This window comes from Amphiura filiformis, chromosome 4 (assembly GCF_039555335.1).
Source record: "Amphiura filiformis chromosome 4, Afil_fr2py, whole genome shotgun sequence".
Lineage (NCBI taxonomy): Eukaryota > Metazoa > Echinodermata > Ophiuroidea > Amphilepidida > Amphiuridae > Amphiura > Amphiura filiformis.
In genome coordinates this window covers 6,150,071-6,166,587 of record NC_092631.1, presented here as the reverse complement: position 1 = coordinate 6,166,587, position 16,517 = coordinate 6,150,071, and the positions used below count along the sequence as shown (strand labels likewise).

The 16,517-nt window shown below is 39.3% G+C and overlaps 1 protein-coding gene across 1 annotated transcript; it reads right to left on the bottom strand.

Moving 5' to 3' along the window:
* Nucleotides 1-1,506: 1,506 nt before the first annotated feature.
* Nucleotides 1,507-14,980, bottom strand: LOC140149655 (uncharacterized). Its single transcript, XM_072171734.1, has 6 exons — nt 14,806-14,980; nt 6,217-6,310; nt 4,773-4,978; nt 4,235-4,301; nt 3,393-3,482; nt 1,507-1,969 (listed from the first exon to the last, which is right to left on the bottom strand). Exons 1-6 carry the CDS (start codon nt 14,977-14,979, stop codon nt 1,782-1,784), a joined length of 819 nt encoding a protein of 272 aa, XP_072027835.1. The 5' UTR covers nt 14,980; the 3' UTR covers nt 1,507-1,781.
* Nucleotides 14,981-16,517: the final 1,537 nt, after the last annotated feature.

The following is a 16,517-nucleotide window of genomic DNA, read 5'->3' as shown; positions in this document are numbered from 1 at the left end:
ACAAATCTGCCGTGCAAATCATGCATTAAAATAGTATTAATCATGCCAATAACCTTTCTACATATGAACACAAACTCTGTACCACACACTATATATTCCAAGATAGGCTATCTTTAGTAACGGGCACGGTGGCTCAGTGGTTACGGCCTTGGACTCATAATCTGAGAGCTTGCTCGACGTATGTGGGTTCGATTCCCGTCCCACCACCGTGTTTAAGCGCCCTTGGGCAAGGCGCTTTGCCTCGCTTGCCTCACCCCACCCAGGTGCAATGGGAAGCTGTTAGGGGTAGTCACAGTCGTTGTACTGATGGACCCTGCGCCACTTGTAGGCTGCAAACGTGGTTCCGACATATTCTAATGACGGCGGAATAAATGTAAAGCGCTTAGAGGCTGTTTACGGCATAAAGCGCTATATAAATGTCTACATTTATTTATTTATTTATTTATTTATTTAATTATAAGGCCGAGTTGTTCTCACTTCACTATTCACTCATATTGAACCTGAAGACTTTAATAATCACCAGGATTAAAGTTTCTCAACTGGTAGACTACGGGTGTGTGGATTTTATACTCTACCATTTTCCTACCTGATGTGGCAGTGCTAGTGACATCACCGCGCCAAGGCAGCTGTTTCGAGCGCGCATCTATGCAGCGTCTTTAAGTGCGTGCATGTGTACACCATCGCTTTGAGCGAACACTAGCGATTTAAAGCTGCACCCAATGAAATGCGCACTGGCGTCACTGCAACATCAGGGTGAAAAATGGTATAGTCTACCCATCACAGAGGTATTCAGTAGCCCCCTTGAAATTTCAGTGGCTCTGATAATGGTGCAAGATATTTTATTGATGTAGTCCATTGGGTCTACATGTTAGTATTTTTAATACCCCAAAGTTAAAGCATGGTTGTTAGTTGGCTGATATTTCAAGTCTTGTAACCTATAACTCCATCTTCTCATACTGGACATGCATCATTCATTCTTTCTACACTTGAACAGTGGCATACAGACCAAGGGGAGGGCAAGACCCCTAGCTAAAAATAAACAAAAACAAAATTGACAACTTGTGGTGTGCATCAATGCAGGATTTTCATTATGACCTGTTTTAGGCCATAATTATATTGATTTTAATATAACAATACCAATCTAGGTTTGACAAGACTAAATTCTCGCTATTCGCAATAAGGGCGCCGCCAGCGGTTTGCGATGTAATTGTGATGTATCATGGGAAAAGGTCGACATCAAGTCCGCGCAATACTGAATATTACCATGCTATTACATAGGAACATGTGTCACAATCGATACTAATTTTTTGTGATTTATGTCAAATTAAATCGTGTAATACCGCTATATTGACAAACTAAAAATATTGTCAATGTGTTCCTATGTAATAGCATGGTAATATTCAATTATGCTGGACTCTGGATGTCGACCTTTTCCCATGATACATCACGATTATATCGCAAACTGGCGGCGCTTCTTATTGCTAATATAGCGAGAATTGAAGGGATGCCCAAAATGAACCTATATATGATATCCTCATTTTGGCCTGTATTAGCATTATAATTGCAAATTTCCATGCAAACATTTGTCCCAGTGAAGTCATTTTCGTAGCAGGTGAGCAGTACGATTTTCCAATTTTGTGGCCCTCCCGGCCCAGAAATGTTGCCCGGTACACCACTGCACTTGTAGCAAGATGACATTCCTATCACTTACTAATGGCAGTTTCCATATCATATATATATATATCTTTTAAAAATGCAAAAATAACCCACTACATCTAATGCTATCTCTTGCGTTCTTGTTTCTGTGTTCGTTTCTGCTCTTTATCCTTCCTATCCTGTGATTTCTGCTGTTGTTGCTCACGTTGCTCTTTCTCCATCTCCCTTCGTTTAACATGTGCTTGTTTGTTTTTCTCCCTCTGTTCCTGCTGCTGTTTGACTACACTGGCGGCATTGGTATTGGGCGCTAGCACTGACAGTACGGAGTTAAGATCAAATCATTAAGTTTGAAAGAAAATAGATTTAAATCATAGGAGTCAATGTAGGTATGTTTACTCCCTGTCAGAGGGGGGCAAAACGTCTTTTCAGGCGAGCAAAGTTTGAAGAAAGTTGTCAAAAATGGGCTAAAAAGTACCAAATAGGCATACAAATCATGTCCTGCTCCAACAAAATGAGCTTAAAATTGAATACCTGAGTGGAAGAAGGGCCCAACTCCCAATTTTTCACAAAAATGAGTTAGACCCAGCATTTTATTGCCAGCAGACTGTTCTTCCTTGTGTGTGAAAGATGAGCCAAAATCCACGCTCTAAATAGTCTTCCATGTACACTTAATCATGGTTTTCATGGAAGAAAGGCCCAACTCCATGGAGTTGGGCCCTTTTTCCACAAATATTGGGTTAAAGACGAATTTTGTTCATCCATGAAATCTGCTTTTCAATACAATAAACTTTCTTGCTAACATATTACATGCTTCTACTTGTACAATTAATGGATTTCTGTAGCTATTTTGAGCACATCTGCTTACGGAACTGGTACTTGCAGTATATTAGTGGAAGAAGGGCCCAACTCCAGCTCAGTATTAAGACCTGTACCGTTGCCATGGAAACATCATATATAATTTCGAATGTATGTAATATTGTATGTTCATATATTGAAGGTCCCTTGAAGATGAAAACACTCTGTCTATAAAACTTTTCAAAATATTAAGTTTTTTCTTAATATCCCAAAAACAGTTTTGATGGAGTTGGGCCCTTCTTCCACTCAGGTATTCAATTGTAAGTTGGGTGTTTCAAATATTTCGAAACTGTTGAGTTGATGTTCTTTGCTTGAAGATACCTATTGGCAGTGGTATGTAATATGTGAATGAGGATGGAATTAAATACAGAGTACAGCATATTATGTCCCCATTTCAAGAAGGGCATACCCCTGCACCACTGACTATAGAGGTGTCTTCAAACAAAGAACAGCCAACTCAACAATTGGAAGGTCTTGAAACCACCACCTTGCGACTTTCCGCTAATTTTGTGGGAACAGATCACGACTAGCATTGGGGGGGGGGGGGTACAGCGATGCATTTTATAGAGTCATCTGATTTTTTTACGTATGCAAACTGTTCAAACCATCATGATATCTTTTTTTAGTTGGCAAACTTTTTACATCAACACTAGCCTGTGAAGTACATCGAGGAACCGAAGTAGACAAACGTCAAATGTGTTTCAAAGATTGCACTGCAGCAACCAAGTGTTTTCATTCTTGCTCTCCATATGATGCCCTGAGTGATGATGGACAGCCCTACACTATTTATTAAGATTGACTTTGAAAGACAAAGTCTCTGAAACAAATCTAGCCCTCATGTTTGTGTCAAACTGATGTTATTCCATAAAAGCAAAGGATACAATTGATAAATTCATCAATATTGTTACTGGTCTTTGGAGTTTTGTTGACTGCTTCTCCAGCGTTGTCTTGACCTTTCGCCTTCACCTCATCTTCAGTGCAAAGAAGTTAAAGAAAATATTATATGAAAAGATACAGGTATTTACTACAATACCACCAAAGCAATTTTGCCCTAAGTGTGAAATACTGGACATACTCATAAACTTAAAAACCCATGCCGTTGACCAGGCAAACTTACAAGGGCAACCACATATCTGAGGGATTACAAAATGATTACAAGGGTAACCATGTTTACACATTATTGACAAGCCACAAGCTTACTGCAGTCACAGATTCAGATTCTCTGCTAAGTGGGTCTAGAGCTGTATGATCAATGTTGATCATGTTATATATGATAAAACGTTGATGGATGATTTAGTCAGTGTTTTTTTAATTGTACTCAATGGGGGAAATTATAAAGGAAACAAAATTCTCCGTGGTTCTCAGTTATAAAAATGAAATGAATCCACTATGCAAGAATTCCAGGTCTGCCATACAATCAACTGACACCCCAATATGTGTTTGTCCTTGCATGTGTCCTCAAATAGTATGTTACCCAATGAAGTAGGCTTAAAATATAATAAAGTCAATTTTCACATCTTACCACCAAACTTTCCACAGCTCCCAAATTAATATGTTTTTCAGATATTTGGAGCGGCCTTTAAAGCTAGGTAACCCAATTGATATTTCATAACCCCAAATTACGCACAAAAACGTAATGAAAGATCTCATTTTCCTCATTAACATCCTGAAATTAACCATTCCAAATCGATGTATTTCCAAAGAAATGATCAATTATTCCTACCTTCTAAAGCTGTTTTTATACTTTTGTCCCCTCCCTCATCACTTTTAGTTGAGTCTCTTCCACCAAACTGAGATCCAGCAAATAGAATTATATCAAAATAATTTGCACCTTTTTATTTTTTACAATGCTCTTCTAGTTCGGTAAAAAAATACAGCAGTGAATTATTGCTTTTTCCCCCATTAGAACAGGTACAAAACCATTAATCTTTAATCAATACACAGTATTCGCTGGCGAAGTGATGTAATAATCGGATTAACTACCATAGCAATAGGGTAAAATAATTTTTGAATACATCGTGTTGCACTACAAGCAGGTTACACTCATCAACTTTGTATGTCTGCAATCATAGATTGAATACAATACCGCTCTTTTCAAAGATACTAATCTTACAGGTGCGAGTGATCAGCATGATATGGGTCAATGCAGAGGTACCGCGTGAGCGTACTAGTGCAGTGCGGTATATTCAAAAATTGTTTTACCCTATTGCTATGGTAGTTAATCCGATTATTAAAACACTTCGCCAGCGAACAATCGGTACATTTTGATGATAAAGACTTATCAGCATGTAAAAACAACGCCATTCAAAAGGATATCTTTCTTCGTCTGATTCCGACACGTTGCCATATTTGGCAACAAGGGCCGCTTTCCTTTCTTTGTCTTCTGTCGTAAATTCTTTCTTCACCTCTTGCGTGGTGGCGTGCTTCTCCATGATGGATGCCATTTTGGCAGCACTGTCTTCTTTATCTGTGCAAAACAGAATATGAGAAAGTTTGATAAACAGGGATGACAAAGAAGATTTTCACAGCATCCCAGAATACGCTTTATACATAGTCACTTTTGTTGTGAAATTTGACCTTTTTCAGCCAGATTAAAACATGACATATGATCGACATATGTGACCATCCACCACAACTGAGCCCGGATGTCGCCAGTGCCACTATTGAGATATGCTCCATTGAACTTAACAATAAACAATAGGAAACAAAGGATTTATTGACTGTTTTATTGATTTTCACTACTTAAATGTCAAGTACTATACACATGATATACATCATTTTAAAGCTAATTTCAAGCAGAATATTTTGGTTGAATATCTCAAAAATGATGATTGGCGACTTAACAGGGCTCAGTTGTGCTGGATGGTCACATGTTCTTTCGTCACGTGCAAATAACTAATCTCACACTCTAATTTCCGGAACTACTCTTTTTCAAATTTCACAACCCTATTTTGTCTCTACTTTCATACGCTCTTAATTTTTGAACACTTGTAATGAGTACATGTACATGAGACCCCAGTTACCATAAATACCATCTAAAACTTAAGAGCCCCTGCACGTGGTATTGCTGCTGTAAAGCCTTGTTTCATGTACATGTTCAACAGCAACTTGCAATACATGCATCAGGAGCCAGGTTTAGGGTGTTTTGCTAAAGGATGGTGCATTGTGGTGATCATCTTCTTTAATGCAACTCGGTACCACTCCAAAACCCTGAAGCTTAAGTTTGTTCGGTTTATATAAGGCGGAAAAAATAAGCTCATCAAACACTGTGTATTGATATAGCATGTCGTGCACCAATTGGGCGCAATGCTTACGCTAATTGTGCGTTGCATAATGTGTGACTGGCACACGCTTATGTGAATATACGCAAGCGTGAGTTGGAACTTTATTGACACGCGCAGTAACAAAAGCCGAATAATTTCCGCCTTATATAAGCCGAACAAACTTTAAGGGCCCGTAATTTTGGATTAAAAAGCCCCAAAAGAGCTTAAAGTAAAAAAAGAAAAGCAGAAATTTCGGCAAGCAAAACACTTTTTTTTCATTAAAAGTGGCATCTCTGAAATAAAAGGGTTGTTTTAAAACTGCCAAATCTTACCAGGCCAGATCCCAATTCACTGTACATGCAAGGTCTTTAAACAATTAAATCAGTCACTCAACAACAACAAAAAAATATTTAAAAAAGCTCAACAAAGCAGCGCAACTTACTCTGTAACTTTGCATGATTTTCCTGTTCTTGTTTATCCTGACTGGTTTTGTTCCAATGCTGAAATATCTCTTGGCACACATCTTCTACAGAGCCCTAAAATAGTGAAGAAAAAAATATATCAGATTGCAATGCAAGCATCATGTATATACATGTACGGTACAGTAATTAGGCCAATAAAATTGAATTGTTTGTTTGCCCTCCACGACCGACCCAAATAACACAACAAATTTCGGGTCATTTTTATTTTAATTAGTGAACTGATGAATTTGCTTCCACCCCACAGGCAGCCAGACACCCGAACAAACAGTCCAGGGATGTAAATGGGCAACATATCCATTTCCTGAAAATCCACCTGGTCCTTGGACAGATGGCCGTGGGTTTGCACGCAGTATGGAACATTTAGATGGGTTTGTCCGGGGAATATGCTGCAGGGTATCAGTCCCCTCCTGAAAAAGGTTTTTTGGCTCTTTTTATGATGAATTATCATCATCCTATTAATTATCATCATCCTATTCCGGAAATGCAAACAAACAAACAAATAAATAAATTAATTAATTAATTTAAAAAAATAAAAAAAAAAAAAAAAATAATAATAATAATAATAAAACATAAATAAATAAATAAATAAATTTAAAAAAATAAATATATTTTTGAAAATTTTTATAGCCAAATTTCTGGAAGATATACATCCCTGAACAGTCAGACAAAAGACCATTTGGATGATAAGGCGCGTGAAAGTCGATTCCGAGTTTATCGTCCCCCGCTCGCGTCACTTTTTGGAAACCAAAAATACCCGCATCAAATGTTCAAAAATGCCAAAATAATTCATTATTTTCAAAGTATCAGTGTTTTCACCAGTTTTAGCAATTGGAAACATATATTTTTGTTTGTATAACATATAAATTCATAACTTGGAAGCAAAACCAGGCTCAAGCCTTGAAATAAGCAGACTGGAACCAGGAGAAATTTGTTTTTGAACATTGCTCCTGGTTCACTGGGATTTTACAACAAATAGTAATCCTTTTCTGCATATAATACCAGCACTAGTGCAAAACTATAACCAGGAGCAATTTGTTCTAGAACATTGCTCCTGGTTCATGTGAATTGTACAAGGACCAGGAGCAATTGGTGGCTTTACGAGAGCAAATTTGCTCCCCGCGCCCGCTTATTTCAAGGCTTGACCAGGCTCTTTTCTAACTTTTCTAGTCCCTACCCAATATAAAACATGTTTATAAATAACATGTACATTGTATGAGTTTGGCTTTAAATCAACACACATTTTAGGTCAATAATGAAATCTGATAAAATAATGAAAAATGAAAAAGTCACCTCACCAACCTGGAAACAAAAAGTGACCCTCAGAATTGACTTTCATGGGCCTAACATAAGCCCCACATTTGTGTGGGGGCCAAAAATTATTATAAATTATTCATTGCACCCCTTTTCCATTTCAATATTTTGAACAACCATCTGTTGGGATTAATGACCTTGAATAATGAATGGTTGGAAGAGTAGAAATCAGTGGGGATGAATAGCATAATGGTCACTGATTTAAAACAAGAACAAATGCATTGCATGGTAACAGGTGTTTACAACGCATCATCACTTCAATATCATTTGTTGGAAAAAGAAATCAATAGACATGGAAACTGCATCAAATTAGATAATTGCCTTGCTCAGTTCTTTCTGACAAGACAAAAAATTTCCAGTCATCTATACATTGTACTTTGCAACTTTTTCACCCTCTGTGGTGTGACCTCTTTTTTAAGCCTTTCATGAGAAACATATTTGGCCGTGTGTCATGAACTCGCCACCCTTAGCGTTACATCACAAATTTATATTATGAATTTTTACACCAATTGAGTTTCTAAAATTTAGATTATCTAAATCAACCCTAAACTAGCAAAAGTATACATTTCTGGAAAGCTGAAGGCATTTTAAGCAATTCAAATACACACATGATTTCAACTTATTATACAGGGCGACCTCCAAGTTACACAGGGTGGAATAAAAAAGATTTGGATAAAAAAATGGTTACTTAATGCATTGCTTATTACCAACTTACAGTAATAAACTGGAAGTACCGGTACATAACAACATTCGTTTGGTTAGAGGATATGGGGAGCCTACTGACTTTTGAAGAAACCAAAATCACAGCTGTTTGGTAATGTGAGAATATTTTACAATTCAACATATTTTGATCTGAAACATTTTTGCCCCTAACCCATACAGAAAAAACAAGTTCAACTGAACAGAAAATCTATACTTTCATCATGATAGGATAAGTACTCAAAATTTTACAGTAACTTTTAGATTTTTAAGACATCTGCATACATGAAAACGCGTTGAACGATCGTATACAAGACGCCTGCAGGATTATTAGCGACCACAACGCATAGAGAGACGAACGAGAATCGGGTAGTGTTGTATATAAAAAGTTTGTATTTTCCAGACTAAACCAATCATAAATGATTAATAAAAACAATTATGGTAGTAGAATTGTTTAGCTGCACCAAAATGGAATCAGCCAAATTTCTTGTGTTTGTAGGTGAACAGAGCAAAGTTCGACATAAAGTCATAATTCAATCGTACATTAAGGTTATTAATTATTTTAAACTGTTGTGATTTGATAGATCACAGCATTTTACGAATGGTAGTGAGCTTTGGCAAAAACTGCATTGCTCAATTCATACCTAGCGTGTAGAAGAATTAAAATATCACAGATATACTTTTATAGGTGCTGCGGTTCTTGAGTTTAACGTTGTAAAGAGGGCTGAAACAACAACACTTTTGTAAAACGTACATAAATAATTAATGACTTTTGCAAAACATCAAGGTGTTAATTTTCAATAATATTGATCTAGAGTAGATAATGAAAATCGATTTTTAGGTTGCTTCGACCAACAATACCTCGTCTACCCCTAAGCCTTTAACGGTGCTGATGTGAATGCTTGAACTTTTAGCAATCAATTGACTTAGATGTATCAGCATAATCCTCTATAATCCAATCCAATAATAATAGGACGCAATGCTGTCTGCAACCTCTTGTTTTACATGATGATGCGCGCCGTTGCGTCCATGACATATAGCGTACAAGGCAATATGCCTGGTCAAGCACCCTCACAGACCCGAACGTAGTGAGGGTGCTTGGTATATCCGCCATGTTTCAAAGTCATGGATGGGCAGCATAATGGCCCACAAATTTAAGCTTTATGAGAAGCCTATTTCAGTTGCAAAATGAGAACACAGAGTGGCTTATCTTTAACCCACATTCTCAATCTCTCATGCCAGAGGTTAAAATAAAACGATCCCTAACTAATTATCAAAAGATCGTAAATTTAATTTCTTGAAACATGCCGGTGAAACGATTTGTTTACAAGTAACAATCCTTGTTCCGACACCGATACCGTTCATTCGGCATCATTCGGCTTCATTCGGCAAACCACATGATCACTCAGGTGAACTAGGATTGAAACTAAGCAATATTTAGTATTTCTTCTTTTGATTTTTTTGATAAAATTGTTGTTAACAGTTTTGATTAGTTTGATGAGAGTGGATTTAAAAACCAGTCCACTAGTAGACGTTGTAATTGACAGTTTGACAGTTCCACCGGAGGATAATGTGAATCCATAAGATGTGGCGATCAATTTCACGATTAAAATCTTTCCTTTTGGGGCGATTTCCATTTCTTGCTATCATTTAACGCCTGAAAGCATCAATACTAAAGATAGGCTATCAGTCGCTTGTGCAGATATATGTTAACATTGGATTCAATTTCTTGTTTATTGTTCACTGTATGGAAAAGCCTGTTCTGTTGTATCTTGTATTGGTAGTATTTCCCACGTATAACAAGTTGATCGAAAAATCTATCTTTTATGCACGACGACACGAGAGTTATGTGTGCATAAGATAGAACTTTCTGCTATTTGAAAACACGTCTGCATAGCGTTGATACTTTTTATAACGCAAGTAAAAAACATTCTTCCGAATGTCACTTTTGGCTACAATTTTCCTGGACTAACATAATGTATCTTCGGATTCAAGGTTGCTTACTTTTAGAGAAAAAATACATCTTTGAAGTACATTCTGGAGATGTTTTAGGTCACAGCAGTGCGATGCTCCGAGGAATGATCATGGCCGATTTACTGTCACCGATGTACACGCTAGAGACGACCTTTTTCAATCGGGTACATCCGGGTCATAATCAGTCACAGTCACTGATCAGTGGTCACAGTACATGTGCAGTGTAGACGGCTGGTGGAATAAGCACATGCGGAGTTCAGGATTGGCAAAGCAGCGACTTAGTAGCCCAAAAGGATGACTTTTGAAGATTTTCCACACTACAGTTTCCTGTCCAATAGACACCAATTGATGGTTAAGAAAGTAATTGAGCAACTTTTCAAATATGGCGTAGGCAATTTATGGTATTTTGCTATCCCATAGATACCAATGTATGAATTTTAAAAACAATCGATCGACTTTTAATTTATTTGACTCGCGATTTGGGCTAACATTTTTGGCAACACTGCTGGAGGTCAGTGGTTGCTCGAGAAACACTAGCCACGAATTTGCTCACGGATGCGCTCGCATTCGTGGCTAGTGTCCTTTCGTATCTAATTTCGGGGGGTAAACATATTACGTAAGACCACATAAATTATAATGACAATACAACATGATAAACATACCCCGAAATAACACCCTTCTATCTAACTTCACTTACCATTCTGTTACTATACGTGTTGGTGGCATAATTCCCAGATAGTATGTCCCATTTAAAGTGTACTCACATGAATATTTCGGCACATTTGTGATAGAAATCGCTCCCTTCTTTTCCGGTGATCGCATGTTCAATGGATACAACACGTGAATAGCAGGACTCGTCAGCTCAGGCCCATGCCAACTCGACCACAAAGTAATTCGGCCCTGTATAAACCCACTTAGGTTTTTATGTGTAGATGCCATGTTAATTAGAAGACGCAATGTGCTGTGGCTGTGCAATGATTATGAGCCCCCCCCTCCCTGGGGAAAATTTCCGAACGACCCGCCAAAAATCGCTTGCCCCCCCCCCCCTCGGCCTGAAAAGTCACTTGTCCCCCACTCGGCCAACCAAACAATTGCTTCTCCCCCCCTCCGTCGCCAAAATTCCCTCTACTTTGTACTCTTTTAAAACAGATCAATCAAAATTCCTTTTTGTTATTGTCAATTTATGTTACTAAACTCGCCACAAAATTAGTTCTGTGAAAGTCACTCACATAGGGCGTGGTACATACATGTATACAGTCACTTACGGAGCACAGCCAATTACATTGTTTGTCTTTATTGCTATGATGTACCGTCTACCAGGCAGGGTGCGATCTAAAAAGTCACTCACATAGGGCGTGGTGTAAAGTCACTTACGGAGCACAGCCAATTAACTTGTTTGTCTTTATTGCTATGATGTACCGTCTACCAGGCAGGGTGCGATCTAAAAAGTCACTCACATAGGGCGTGGTGTAAAGTCACTTACGGAGCACAGCCAATTGACTTGTTTGTCTTTATTGCTATGATGTACCGTCTACCAGGGTGCAGTCTAAAGTCACCTACATAGGGCGTGGTGTATTAAAATCACTTACGGAGCACAGCCAATTAATTTGTTTGTCTTTATTGCTATGATACACCGTCATAAGTCACCTACAGCACCCTGAAATGAATAGGGCGTGGTGTAAAGTCACTTACAGGACACGGCCAAATTTGACAGGAGATGCAGATAGAGGAGAGCCAGACATGATGGAGGCTTGAGAAAGGGGAGGGGGGGAGGACAGAAACAGTAGTGCAGCGTGCTCATCACATGGGGGAGGGGGGCACCGACCATGATGGGGGGGCACCGGATCTGATTGTCAGGGCAGACCCCATCCCCCACACAACACCTAAAATGGGGACGGAGAGGCGGGAATGGGGACGAGAAGATGGTGAGAAAGAGAAAAGGAAGGGCGTAAAAATAGGGACGATACTGACCGTGCCCCCCCCTCGTATGCTGGCTGCGCGCCTGGGTACCGTACAGGTCCAGAGCCAGCCATCGGTACAGGTGTATACGATGGCGGAAATTGGGACTCGAGTTCGGGTTCGAAAAACGTCTGAGAACTGGATCGAGGGAGGGATTTTGAAGGCCGGGTTTGAAGGGAGAGAGAGAGACAGAAATAGAGTGAGAGAGGGATGGAGAAAGTCACCCAGGTTAAGTCAAATTTTATTTAAGCCTCATGCATTAAAAAATGTCTGTGTGTTGACCACTTTTCTTCAGATCTTCAATCATCAGAGATCCCAACATTAACACTATACAAGTTTGCACAAAGCACATGATCTGATCGTTATAATGGCTTTATAAATGTCACTTTTTATAACAAAAAAACTTTTAATCAGTGGGTCACTGTTGTGGGCGGGGCTAAAAGTAATAGCCAATTATCTTTTCCCATTTGCTTTTGGTAAGTGATCAAAATCAATTCCCAGTTTCCCACGCTATTTAGAATGTGCACGGCTAGACATCTCGGCACCTTGCCATGGTATATTTCCTGGGAAAATCCGCTTATTTTCAATATTTGCGGTGAGCTTTTGCGAGTTGAGCGGTGAACATAAAGCGATGGTTTGGTACTACAGTCATGGTACAATTAGGGACGCACCATTAGATTCTCAGGGGGTAGGAAGTTGGGTCGGGGAAAGAGATTTTGTTGCCGCTGGACTAGACGGCGAAGTTTGGGAAGGCGGCGGCAAGGGTTTTTTTTAATTTCATGCATTTATACACAGTTAGGTGGGGGAAGTATTTTTTTTTTAGTGTTGGTGGGGAAAGGTGTTTTTTTTTTGTCATGTTGTGGGTGAAGTTTTTCAAAAACTTCCTACCCCACCCTGAGAATCTAATGGTGCGTCCCTTACAATCATCATGGTCATGTTGACGCATTGTTTTATCTACGGTGAGGTAAGGACGCACCATTAGATTCTCTCGGGGGTAGGAAGTTGGGGTAGTGGAGTTTTTTCAAGTTTTTTTTTTTAATTTCATGCATTTATACACAGTTAGGTGGGGGAAGTTTTGGGTTGTTTTTAGTATTGGTAGGGATTTTTTTTTGCTCAAAATTTCATACCCTCCCCCCTCCGAGAATTCTAATGGTGCGTCCATATTTTTGCCAATAATGTAGTTTCTGATGAGGAGCATTGTAGACACCCAGTTGGTCGTGAGCAATTATTTTTTATTTTGAACATAATTGGATAAAATTACTTGAGTCGCAAGGGTTTTACACGGTCGGTCGGGTTACCAGAAATTTTTTTTAGGCTTTATATAATGATGAAAAATGAGCAAATTCACGAAAAACATTGCTATTTAAAAGCTATATTAGGTTATTTTTTCTTCACTAACTGTGACATTTTTTTTCACCCTTGACATCAAATTTATTTTTTTGCCAGTGGAGCAATTTTTTTGTTGCTCAGATGGCATTACATTTTTTTCAAAAATATACCAAGCCCCCCTTGATATCTAATGGTGCGCCCCTTACACATAAAAACGTGGTTTTATACAGGGACCGAATTTGCGTGTGGTCGAGTTGCCTTGGACCGAAAATGCCCTGGACTGGTTCATCGATCGGCAAACATAACAGGTGTTATCTGAATGAGGTAATCTCATACCTACTAAGTGACTGTCCAGTCATAAATCACCAGAATTTACGTGTGTACGATAATCTGATAGGTTGAGATTATTTTCCACGATGTGACAGCTACAATAAGCGGCACTGTAAGCAGCGCTGAATTAGGCTCAGATATCATCTTATTTTTGAGGATCGTATGTAACAAAGATGTCAAAAGGTAGGGTTTAACTCAATTAAACTTATAATGGCACGCTTATGAAAGTTTGTTGTGAACCATCCGGCATTTTATCAATGTTTACATGCCGGCGCAACTTTGTGTACCGGAAGCCCCACGAAATCATATAGCTCCGGTCTCTAACGCAAATCAAAGATTTGCGTTAGAGAATATGCTCGAACAAGTCAGTGGGTGCATATACAGCAGAAACATGGCGTTGATCGAAGCCGTTCGGAGAACGAATATTGACGTTTTTCGTAAGTACATGTATGAAGATTTAATAAAATATTATAGTACAGTGTGTCTGTAATATGTCACGAACTATTTCATGATATTTTGGAGACAACAAGTAACTTGAGGAAGAAGTTTTTATTCATATGCATGAAATTGTACTCTGTATGGCAACTGCGTACATGTATCACACGTACATGTAAACAAGTACGTTACATACGATAACATCCTTGCAAGTTCTAACTTTCGTATCACAAGCTATCGGTTGTTCATACGAAAGTTAGAACATTTCGAACAAAGCAGGGCAAGAAAAGGCATTGAAATGCTTTCAACTTTTAGTACTGGATCGTTCATGCTCAACAAATTTTTCAATGTAAGTGCCTCTGGCCCTAGTAGAAGTAAAAACGGATACTACTATGGTCAGAGTTCTAGGGCTAGCTATATAATACATGTACATGATTGAGTATGGGCATGATTGATGGTAGCAGAATTCGACAGCATTTCATGATTTGCAACAACGCCAACTCTATTCATACCGATATTTCACTTAGGATGTCTGTCAGAGCCTCCGTTTTATCTTCCTCTGTTGAATCTTCAGACTCCATAATACCAAGAATGTAGCTTCCAAATACCTCATGGTCGATATTTAATTTCTCTAGCTTATCTGATAGCCAGCCTTCGAAATCACAGCTCGCCATGGCGGTCGCCATGTTGCTGGTATTCTCCTTTTCCAGTCGCTCGAGCAATCACTCTGTTACAGATGGGGCCAGTTAGGGAGTGTTCAGAAATACTTCGGGGGAGGCTAGAAAATATTTTTTCATGTTTAAAATTTGTTTTAACCTACTCCTTGTGAACCCCAAACTGTTTGACCCCCTCTTAATGGACCTAAAACTCCCCCCCCCCCCCCCCCATTATTAGGTAGGCTACAAAACTATTTTGACCTTAGGGTGGTGCAATAATTAGGCCTAGGCCTATGTGTACAACCCCAGGTGGTGAATTATAGGGGGGTGGCAAAAATTTTGGCAGGTCGAAATGGGGGGGCAAGCGATTTTGGCACCCTGAGATACCGGGGTAGGCCTATTTTGGGCACGCCCTAAAAAGGTGTAGGAAAACGCTAGGAACATGTTCAAATATGCAAACTCGCTGCACTCGCTTTATATGATAGGCCCCTAAGACAATTTAAGGTTTTAAATTCAGGTTCCCAAAAATCTAGCTGGTGTGGGGGGGGGGGGCAGAGAGGCACATCAAAAGGGGGGGCAAAGGTTTTTGGCACATCAAAAGGGGGGCAAAGATTTTTGGCACGGCCAGAGGGGGGGGCAAGCGATTTTGGCAGACCATTTTGAGAATTCACCACCCTGGGGTAGGCCTATGATAATTATTGCACCACCACTTAGCGGCTGGGCAAAAATTATGAGCCCTCGCCACCAAAATTCCCGAACAGCCTGCCAAAAATCGCCTGCCCCTCCCTTTCGGCTCGTCAAAATTTCTTGCCCCCCCCGTAACCCTCCCCAGGGCTCATAAATAGTGCACAGCCCCTTATAGGCTGCATCGTCCATTCTACACCCACAGAGAAAGACCTCTTTCTCAACTTTCCTGATGATTCTAAGTACCGGTAGGCCCTAAAACTTGCATTCATTAAATTGTACCCATGTCATGTTTTACCTTACAATATCAAAATTTCCGCATGGCGCGCACTGTGCACTTTCATTGTATATACTGTTACGAGTCGTACCGACTCAAGGCCAAACTCACCTTTTACCCGAACTCACACGAATGCACAACACAAATACACTGTTTGATTAAGCTAACATAATCTAAGTCTTTAATTGAAAACAGAGTATGATTGGTACATAGCCTATAATAACAATATCGCATATAGGCGTACAATAAAATCACACAATGACAGTTTTACTATATCAGTACTTAACCAGCTGTCTTCTTGTTGGTGATCCTGGAGTTCTTGCAATGTTCTGGACGACTGATGTAATATATCCTTATTCACTTGTCCTGCGAAAATCAGCGAAGTCCATAGTACACTTGCACTTATAAATCCTTGCGTATAAAATCCTCATACGAAAATGATGATGCTTCCTCCAATCTCCTTTGCGCTGCTATCTCGACAAATATATCTCCTTGCGCTGCTTTCTTCACAAATATATCTCCTTGCGCTGCTTTCTTCAAAAATGGTGTTTCTTTCACCAATCACTCTTTTTCCAGGGAACAGGTTTCTTTAACACAGCTCCGCTGT